Source organism: Belonocnema kinseyi, chromosome 2 (genome assembly GCF_010883055.1).
Source record: "Belonocnema kinseyi isolate 2016_QV_RU_SX_M_011 chromosome 2, B_treatae_v1, whole genome shotgun sequence".
NCBI classification, from domain to species: Eukaryota; Metazoa; Arthropoda; class Insecta; order Hymenoptera; family Cynipidae; genus Belonocnema; species Belonocnema kinseyi.
The window spans coordinates 52,956,084-52,966,382 of record NC_046658.1 but is presented as its reverse complement, the minus strand read 5'-3'; the positions used below and the strand labels follow the sequence as shown (position 1 = coordinate 52,966,382).

Below are 10,299 nucleotides of genomic sequence, written 5' to 3'. Positions count from 1 at the left end.
CACATGAAAAAAAGCATGCATCTTAAGTCTTCCGTTCCGCGACTGTACATCTCACGCCGTCAAGGGGGTCGCGGAATATTGAGTCTTGAATGTCTTCACAATGGGATTATTCTGGGTACAGCACATAGAGTTGCAAATGGAATTCTTCTTAAAATGGTAAATGGAATTTAAAAATGGCAAGGAATCACGAAGATCTTATCTTATCTATCTCGAGTACTCACTCCTGAAGGCCCGAATTAAGAAATCACAAGGGAAAAACTTTCGTGAACAGCTCCTCGATAAGAGGATGCACGGTATCTTCCACAGAAATGTGAAGGATCAGTAAATGTCTTGTGAGCTAACATTTGCTTTCCTTAAATCTCCCGGATTAAAGTCTGGTACGGAGGGTTTCATCTTTGCATGCCAAGACGGTGTCATTTCTACCTTAACATACCATCTCTACCATTCTCTAGATGTGATGTCGGATATCGATAGCTTCAAGGCAGTTGAGTACATTATTTAATGTAATTCGGTCGGATAGCATTTTCTTGAAGTCAGTCCCGATTTTGCGCTGAATCCGTTTATCGTTGTATTTGTTGCAGTCAACCAATATATGACGTATGGAGACAGAAACTTCACACAGATCACATTGTTCTGGTCCAGTTTTGGCGATTAGGTGGGAATGGTTTAAGTAAGAATGTCCAATTCTCATCCTAGTTAACGGCAATTGGTTTCTACGGTTCTCTATGATGAGTTTTTTTAAACTGTCTCCCACCTGGTGCAGTTTGGTGTTGTTAGAGGATTTCCATTTATCATTCCAGAAGTTTTTGATAGCTTGCAATACATAATTCTTAAATTCTTTATAGGGTACAGGAACCGACATGGCAGGTACAGGGACTAGACATGCTGATTTGGCTCGAGTATCTACTATCTCATTTGCTTCGATTCCCAGATGAAATTGTATCCATATTAAGATTTTATCCTTTCCTCGCTTTCTTAGATTCCAATATGATTCTTGAATTTCTTGCACTATGTGATCAACTCTGTTGGTGTGGTTGATAGCCTCAATTGCCGACAGGGAATCCGTAAGAATAGCAAAGCATTATATACCATATATACCATATACCATGGTATATGGTCATGGTATTTCCACAAAAAGATGTTCTCATATGCAGGATTACTTGGCGTAAAGGCTTTTGCAATAGAGTAAGTCCAGCTAATCTGCTTTCTTTTGATAGCTAGCGGTGGCTCTTGAGTTTCTGTGAGAATGCTACTTATTGGTCTGAAAAAAATGCTCCCAAAGCGATTTTCAGGCCTGTATTATATATGGAAGAGATCTGTTCTAGATCAATAGATTTGGCAGAATTATAAATTGAGCATCCATAATCCAGTTTAGATATTACAACACCCTAGTAGGTTTTAGTTAGCACTTTTTGTTCTGCTCCCCAATTACTTTTTGCCAGGGTTTTTATGATGTTGAGTCTGCGTTTACAATCATCCTTCACATATTTAAGGTGTAGGCGCCATGTGAGTTTATTATCAAAGATAAGCCCGAGAATCCTGAGCGTTTCAACAACTTCGAATGCGTAGCCATCCAAAAACAATCTCGGTTTTTTATTAAGGGCATGTGACACAGCTAAATTCCTATATTACTGACCTCACTTTTTCAGTTCACTGAATATTTTTTTGAAACTTAGAATTTTTTTTGTGAATAAAATATCGAGCTGAAACTTTAAAAAATGTATTAGAGTACAATAAAGTACGTTTAGGTACTGCATTTTGGTAGGAACTTCACTGAAAATTATTTTATCCTTTTTCTGAACCTCGACATTTTTTTAACGTTCCAACTTTTTTCATACATAAAATATTGGTCTCAAACTTTGAGAAATGCAAGAGCCGAAAGAAAACTACGTTTAAGTACAAATCTTAATAATAAAAGATGTAAAAAAAAAATTTCAACTATCAATCTATTGGAACCAGCCGGTAACGTTGTACACGAAAATACGAAGCCTGGCGGCCACTAGACGAGGCTCTAGAGGGTTGATATTTTCGTGTACAACGTTACCGGCTGATGCCGATGGGAATGATAGTTGAATTTTTTTTACATCTTTTATTATTAAGGTTTGTACTTAAACGTAGTTTTCTTTCGGCTCTTGCATTTCTCAAAGTTTGAGACCGATATTTTATGTATAAAAAAAGTTGGGACGTTAAAAAAATGTCGAGATTCAGAAAAAAGATAAAATAATTTTCAGTGAAGTTTCTACCAAAATGCAGTACCTAAACGTACTTTATTGTACTCTAATATATTTTCCAAAGTTTCAGCTCGATATTTTATTTATAAAAAAAGTTCTTAGGCTTAAAAAAACATTCACTGAACTGAAAAAGTGAGCTCGGTATTATAGGTATTTAGCTGTGTCACATGCCCTTAACCAGTTTATTTTTAGAGAATAAGATACAAGTGGTTTCTGTTTTTGAAAAAATAAGGCCAGTCTTGCCAGCCCAGACTTGCAGTTTATTAAGACAGTCTTGAGTAAGTTCCTGTGTTGTTTGTAGATCTCTTCTACTACAGAAAATTGTCATATCGTCGGCAAAAAGAGTTTGTCTGCCAGGTCGAGGAATAAAGAGCGTTACATCATTTGATGTAATTAGAAATAGCCTAAAACTCAAAACAGATCTCTGGGGAACTCGATTTTCGAGTTCAGTTTATTTTGAAAGGTAGCCATTTACTTTGACTTGTATGAGTTTTTTAAGAAGGAAATTTTTGATAAAATTTATCATTGAACCATCTACACCCCTGTCATTTCGTAGCATTTTTCAATATCTAAGGAAACAGCTAAGAGATGTTGATCACTGATAAATGCATCACGTATGTTCGTTTCAAGTTGTACAAGGGGATCAAGTCTAGATCGATGTTGTCTGAAAGTACTCTGATTCACATTGAAGAACGTTTCGTTCTCCAAAAACCATCGGAGTCTTTTATTTATAATTCTTTCATTAATTTACACACATTACATTTAAAGCGAATGGTCGATAACTGTTAGCTTTGAGTCTATCCTTACCTGGTTCAATAATTAGAGCAATCAAGCATTCTCTCCATTTATTGGGATAAACTTTGTAGATCTATATACAGTTGAACATAGTAAGAAGATAATCTAGTGCTTTGGATGAAAGGTTTTTGAGAAGTATATTCAGAATCTTGTCGGGTCCAGGGCTAGTATTTTAGCACTGATTGAGTGTGAATGTGAGTTCAGCTAGTAAAAGGGGAGTATTAATAGTTAAGTTTTTGTTTTCATCTAATATTGGTTCTTCAAGGCTCTCGTTGCCGATCTTGAAGGCAAGGAAAATTGGGTCGTAGTTTACATTACTGGAATTTGAGGCATAGTTATTAGCTAGATCGTCAGCAATTTCTTCGGAATCTGTTGCGATATTACCATCAGATTGGGTGAAGGTTGTGATGCAAACAGTGGATGACGTTCCCTAGATTATGCTAATCTTTTTCCATACCTCTGAGCTTGGAGTACTGTATTTAAGAGAAGAAGTATATTCGATCCAAGAACTTCTATTACTTTGCTTATTTATCCTTCGTGAACAGGCTCGAAGTTTCTGAAATTCAATTTTGTTTTCGAGTGTCTTATGCTTTTTATATAAATTATAAGCGTGCTTCTTTTTCTAAAGTGCTTCCTCCACTTCTGGATTCCGCCAGGGTACTTGGTGTTTGAATGATTGAAGGGATGTTTTAGGTATAGATTCATCCGCTGCCTCTGTAATGGCATCGACTAAGGCATTGAAGATATCATAAATTTCGTGTTTATTGACTTCTGAAGTTGATTTTAAGCTGGCTATCGCATCCAACTCTGTATTGAATCTCCCCCAATTGGCTGATTTAAATTTCCATCAAGGTGTACAATTACACAGGGTTGGATAAGGATTTTGCATTTCTATTTTTAATGGAAAGTGATCGCTGTTGTAAAGATCCTCGGAGGCTTCCTAATTTATATTTTGAGATATACTTGCACTGAATATTGATAAATCAATTGAACTGAATGTAGCATTTGAGATATTTAAACATGTAGGTTGATTTTTGTTCAGAAGGACAACGTCTGGTTCATCCAAAAACTGTTCAATTATCCTGCCTCTGACGTCAGTATGGTTTGAGCCCCAAGGAGAATTATGGCTATTAAAATCACACAGTAGAATAAATGGTTTGGAACGTTGATCAGTAAGTTGTTTGAGCTCAAGAAGACTTATTTCGTATCGGTTTGGAATGTATACATTACAAATTGTATATTTTAGATAGGGTAAGGATAGACAACGCGATAACTTTAAGATTGCTATTGAGTTGTACTTCTTCGTAATATATATCATTTTTAATGTAAATTGCTACACCTTTACGGTCCAAATTTGTATTTGAGCGATTATTAAAAACGGACGTAAAATTTTATTTCAGTGCGCAAAATAAATCCCTGAAATTTGTTTACTGGGAACACATAATAGTTGGAAATTGATCTTTAATGAGTAATTTGAGCGTAGAACCCATTTAGGTTCCAGTGAATAATCCTCAAAGCCATTAATAGAAATCAAGTGTCATTGTTTTCGTTACCTTCCGAAATTTGCAAACACTCCTCATCAGAGCTGACGTTTGCATCCCTTATCAACGATTTTTGAAGTTTCTTAACAATTTTTGTCCATCTTGTTTTTGTTGCGCGCTCTGTTAAACACGCATACAATTCTTTTTTCATCGTTATCAAAGCTCGGGTGTTGTCAGTATATTCTTTGGCAATAGAAGCTGTATTTAATGTTCCCCTTGGCTTGTCGAAGAAACTTTTAAATTGTAAGTAATTAAGAGTGCATTTATCTGATGAATCTTCAATAATTGATTTAATTGGGCCTAGAAGTTCATCATTCATTTTAATTTTCGTATTTGTAGAAGAATCATTTATTCTCTTTTTCTTTTTTAACTTAACTTTTTTGAAGGGTTCTTTGATATTTGTGGGGTTCTCATTTTCGAGATTTTGTCCCAGATAAAGTGAAAATTCCGAATTTTTAAGTGAATAGCTTGTTGAGTGGGGACGTTTTAGTCCTGCATTTAAGGAGTCTACGCCTTCCATGACTTCAGGGCCTGAGAGTGGGAGTAGAGGAAACTTGCATGGTTCGAGGAGTTATCTTTGAGTTGGCCTGAGATATTTGTAGCTGAAGTTTTATTAGACTGGTTAACATTATCTTGTGGAACTGAAGGATTGGTTTTGCAGTTCTTTGCAATGTGTCCTGATTATTTGCATAAAAATCACGTTACAGTATCAGTGGATAGGTAGATCCCATATGAAGTCTCATCTTAAGTTACTTCTAAGGATTCTGGTATATTTGAGACACTGGTAGGGTGAATATATATCTGTCTTCTAAAACTTAAGACGTGAGAAAAACCTGGGCCAGACAAATTAGCTCTTAAAAAAGTTACTGTAGAAGTTGTTACTATTCCACTATTCCAATATCTTTAAGTGATTTCTTGAGTACAGAGTGTAGAATAACAGGACATACGTTAGACAGAATTAGCCGTTTATTTCGATATATTAAAGGTGTTATTTCCAGAATGTGTTCACCTATGTTTATAGTTGTATCCTTTTCTGTGAGAGCATCGGCAGTTTGTGTGCTATCTAAGAATATACATACCCTTCCTCTGGAGATCCTAGAAGCAAATCTAATGCTGTTGTGATTAACGAGCCGCCCCACAGCATTCGCATATTCATCTATAGAGAATCCTTCAATTGAGTCAATGACAATAGCCTGGTCTTTCTTAGGGAATGAATCACGTTCCTCAGCGTCGGCATAGCTGTTTATTGAAGAGTTGTTCGAGCTTTGGTCATTTATAATGAATAAATTTTTTAAACCATGGGGTACACTACTGTTGGGGTTCATCATGGTTTTGGTTTATGCACAAGGATGTGCATTTCCACAGAATTAACACGTTATGCAGTGGCCTCACTATATATAAGTTGAGAACGGAACACGCATGCGAATGTAAACATTAACAATAACAACAACACTGAGCGCTCTCGTAAACACGTCCGAACTCGATGGTGGTCGAGTCGAAACTGGATGTAGACATTGTAGACCTTCAAAATCAAATTATTGTACAGAAAAGTTCGAAATTGAAGGCATGTACTTTTAAATGGAAAATTTTGTATTCGACAAATTTTTCAACAAGTTTGACCTTAAAAGCTCAATTAAAAAATAGAATAATTTCTTCATTTTTGAATGGTTTCACTTTTAGAATTCTGAAGTTTTACGGTAAGCATTAAATTATAAGAGATTTCCTATTTATAACTTGAAACTTTTCAATTAAAATTGAAATGATGGAATTTCTAATAGTCCAATTGACATTTTAAACATTGATTAGTGATGAATTTTAAAATATTTTCCATTAAACCGTACTTTTTATTTCGAACGTTCTTTCAGAATAATTCCATTTTCAAAGATTACAATTGAGGCTGTTTTTTCATTTTGACTGCGGAGAATGAGGGTGTCCTTATTTCAATTTTCCAAAAATTTCTGTAATAAATGTTTACGTTAAACCGAAAATTTTCTAATTTAATACAAATGTACATTTCTATAATTAGAAAATTTAACGAATTGGTAGAAAATGAAATTTTTTCTTAAAATGATATTTTCTGGTTATAAATGTAACCCTTTTGAAGATAATTCGCCTTTTTTCTTCATGGTTTTTACAATTTTGTTGGAGAATAACATATTTTGGTGCACATTCGTACTTTTTCAAAATGAAAATTAATCTTCTTTACAACAAATTCCACTATTGTATTTTCGGTAAAAAATTTATCCTTTTTTTAAGTATAGAAATTTGCACTATTTATTTGAAAATTCGTCTTTTTTGTAATAAACAAACCGTCTGGGTTAACATAGCATCTTTTTGGTTGAATATTCAATCATTTGGTTGAATTTAGGACTGTTTTGTTGAAAATTCATGTTTTGAGCTTCATCCCTTCAGTTGATATTAATTAATCTCTTTGGTTAAAAATTTAACTACCTTGTGCAAAATAGTGCATCAATCCTGAGCAACACCATATTTATTGTGAAGCAAGCAGCTGTATTTGGAACCCAGATTCATAAAAAAGAGAGAAAAATGATGAATTTGGAGTTTTCGGTTGAAAATTATTGAAAAGGAACTGCTGAAGAAAGGGCAGCGATTGCATACCCTTCACGTGTAATCTTGAAAATGAAATAACTTGCAATTTCACATTTTTCCGATTCAAGAATACGCAGCATCTTTCTTCCATATTTTTTTTCGCCGAATCTGAGAAGAGAGGATAAGTTACGAAAATTCTCAACATAAATTGAACGGATTACCCGATTTTCTTCTTTCTTTTTTCAATCGTATCGTCGTTATCTAATGAATCTAATGCAGAATATTGAAATTAAACTCCTTAATATTTCAATCATTCTTAATTTCTCTAAACCGGCTTATTATCTCTAACATTAGGATAGTTGAGTGAGGCATGACAGGCGCTTAATCAAATTCTGAGCTCGATCCTGGATTTTTACGATGTTTTAAGTATCATCGAAAAAATAACATTAGTTTCATTCGGAAACGAGCACCCAGAATTTCTTTTACCATAAGTACACTCATGGTGGCCGCTTGCTACTTCCCAGGCGCACAGAATGCATTCAATTTTCAATTAATTGCAATAAAACAAGAACCAGCCCATTTTTCGAAAAATCCCTCTTTGAGGGATTGTATTTGCCTACTAAGATTATGTGTTTAACATATAAGATAAAAAAATTCATAATTTCAGAAAAGATCATGTCATTTGTAAATGCATGGGCTAATTTTCAAGCCTGAGATCAAATGGACAAATTCCCACTTTGTCAATTTTCCATAATTCGAATTGTGTTTAGATTTTGCCTCCGGCAACATTGGAATCTAGCTGAACCCTTGCCTCTTTCTCAGTCGACGACAGTCTTGTATTTCCCTCGAAACCAATACGATCTATCTCAGTCTAATACCTCGGTACGTGTTTGTTACTATTTTTGTAGTTAAGCACTCAACTTATATAGTGAATTTCATTACTTTGAATGAATAGATTTTAACGAATGAATTTTTTCTTTAATCTGCATTTACCGTGCAAACGCATTTATGTTTTTCATTAAAAATGACTTTATTTTGAACGTTTTTTAGAATAATTCAATTTTTAAGGTTTATAATTCTACAAATTTTATTTTGAACTGTGAAATTGACGAGGAATTGATTCTTTGATATTGCACAAATTTGTCTTAATTTTGAAATAAAAAGTTTAAATTCAATAGCAAATTAAAGATATAGAATTTCAGAATATGGCTTTGAAACATTTAATTTAATCTTCAATTACAAATTGTCAAATTCTAATCGCCCTGGCCCAGAAACGGAAGCAAGTCCCTCGATGCCTCCGGCTTTCGACCCGGGGAGGGAGAAGAAAAATTATTTCTTTTTCAGTGATTTTAATTAGAAATTATACAATGGCGATTCCTTTGAATTTTAAATTATCGAGTAATCAAAATTAATGTCTGAAATTATTCACTTTTAAACATTTTGAAATCATCCTTTTTCGGAATTTTAATCTGGAATCATTCAATTTCGAGATTCATTGAATAAAAATAAAATAGTTTAATTTAAAATGATATATTTCAATTTAGAAAATGTTTAGTCTAACATTTTTCAGTTTTGAGGGCTTCTGATTTAAAATTTATCCAGTTTAAGTATGCATAGTTAACATTATTCAATTTTAAATGCTTTTATTTAGAAATGGCACAAGTTAAATTCCTTTTCTTCCATTCGAAATATTATTCTTTTTTTCTTTTAAATTATACCTAATCAAAAATTGTTTGATTTGGATCAGTTTAGTTAATGAATTTCAATATATATTTCTTAATTGCATGCACTCTCAATTTGAAATTCCTTCTTATTATTTCTGAAACTTGAAGAACTCTTCATATTTAAAAATGTATTCAATAATGGATTTTTTTAGTATTGTTTATCTTCTTAATATTAGGAAATAAAAACTGAGGGCTGTGAACGCGCACATGGATTTACATCTCGATGAAATAATATAAAGAAATACCGCGAATTTAAAGAGAGAAAGTAGAAAACACCGATATAAATATTGCTGGCTGGATGAGTTACCTCTTTTACCTGAGCTGATTTAGATCGTGGATCGGCGACCTGGACGGTCTCGTCGGGAGGTAGCCGCCAGGAGTTCCTCTCGACGTTAACGCTGGCGTTCATGGCGGCCTCCTCCGCCTCTGGAATCCTCTCCTAGCCACTTCCTTATTTTCCAGGTCCCCAGGGTAACCCCCAGGCCATTCCTGGGGCCGTGGTCTGACCCTCCAATCCACAGCTCCTCACCTAAAACACCAAAAATCGACACACTTCGTTACACTCATGCTTCAGAGATGAAAAAGAAGAATTTATGAATTTGAATTCACACTCGTCTCGAGTGCAAATGGGTAATTCGAAATGCGAATATAGAGAAGAGAGCTTGCGAAACGAACTTCTGCTTCCATCCGTTTTAATGAGGAATGTAAAGCTGAAATTTCAACTCCGGGAGTGCCAAAAGCACATGGCACACGATATAGGGGTAGAGCAATAATTGCAATGCTTCGTGAAATTCATGAATTGAAATAGCTTTCCAGGGAGAACTAAACAAAAAAATTTGATTTCAATCTCATTTTCTTCTGCACGACTCTGGATAACGTTGATTGCTCATTTTTTCTACATTGAGTAATAATAGTGGATAAGTTTAAAAGCAATATTTATAATATAGAAGTATACTTGCATAAATACAGTCAAGGTGTCTACCTGACTTGGCAACTGGGAAAACCTGAAAATGACTAGGATTTTGATTTAATAACCGAGATTTTTCTCTCGAATGTACTAATATGCACAATAAAATTGGCTTTATATATTTTATTAGTTTTATTAGAAGCTGAATCAGGGGATTTAGAAAAACTCATAATTTTCACTTAAAATAAGGAATTTTCAACCGGAATTACGATTCTGATTAAAGCAATAAATTCAAAAAAATAATAATAACTCTAAATTGGGGCAAAGGAGAATTTCGGCTAAGAATTATAATAGTTTCTTTCTTGAGACAGTGAATTTTCTAAAAGATTTATAATTTGAAGTGAAGACGGAGAATAAATAAGGGAAATATACAAAGAAATAGACGTAATTAATTACAATTGTGGGTCCGGATGCAATAAGGGCACATAAAATTTTTTCGTGCGAAAACGAAGTCCCCTGGAGGCTTTAGAAAAAATTTTCGAATTTTAATT

At 34.1% G+C, this 10,299-nt stretch overlaps 1 protein-coding gene across 2 annotated transcripts in view; it reads right to left on the bottom strand.

Moving 5' to 3' along the window:
* LOC117168311 (inactive dipeptidyl peptidase 10) overlaps window positions 1-10,299 on the bottom strand; it is a 236,026-nt gene that overhangs the window by 110,762 nt on the left and 114,965 nt on the right. Inside the window, exon 2 of one of the 2 annotated variants that reach the window (XM_033353870.1) lies at window positions 9,149-9,370. In XM_033353870.1, the coding sequence (XP_033209761.1) occupies window positions 9,149-9,250 (102 nt within the window). In that variant the 5' untranslated portion in view covers window positions 9,251-9,370. The remainder of the gene's footprint in view (window positions 1-9,148; window positions 9,371-10,299) is intronic. The other variant, XM_033353871.1, reaches the window with a different exon arrangement.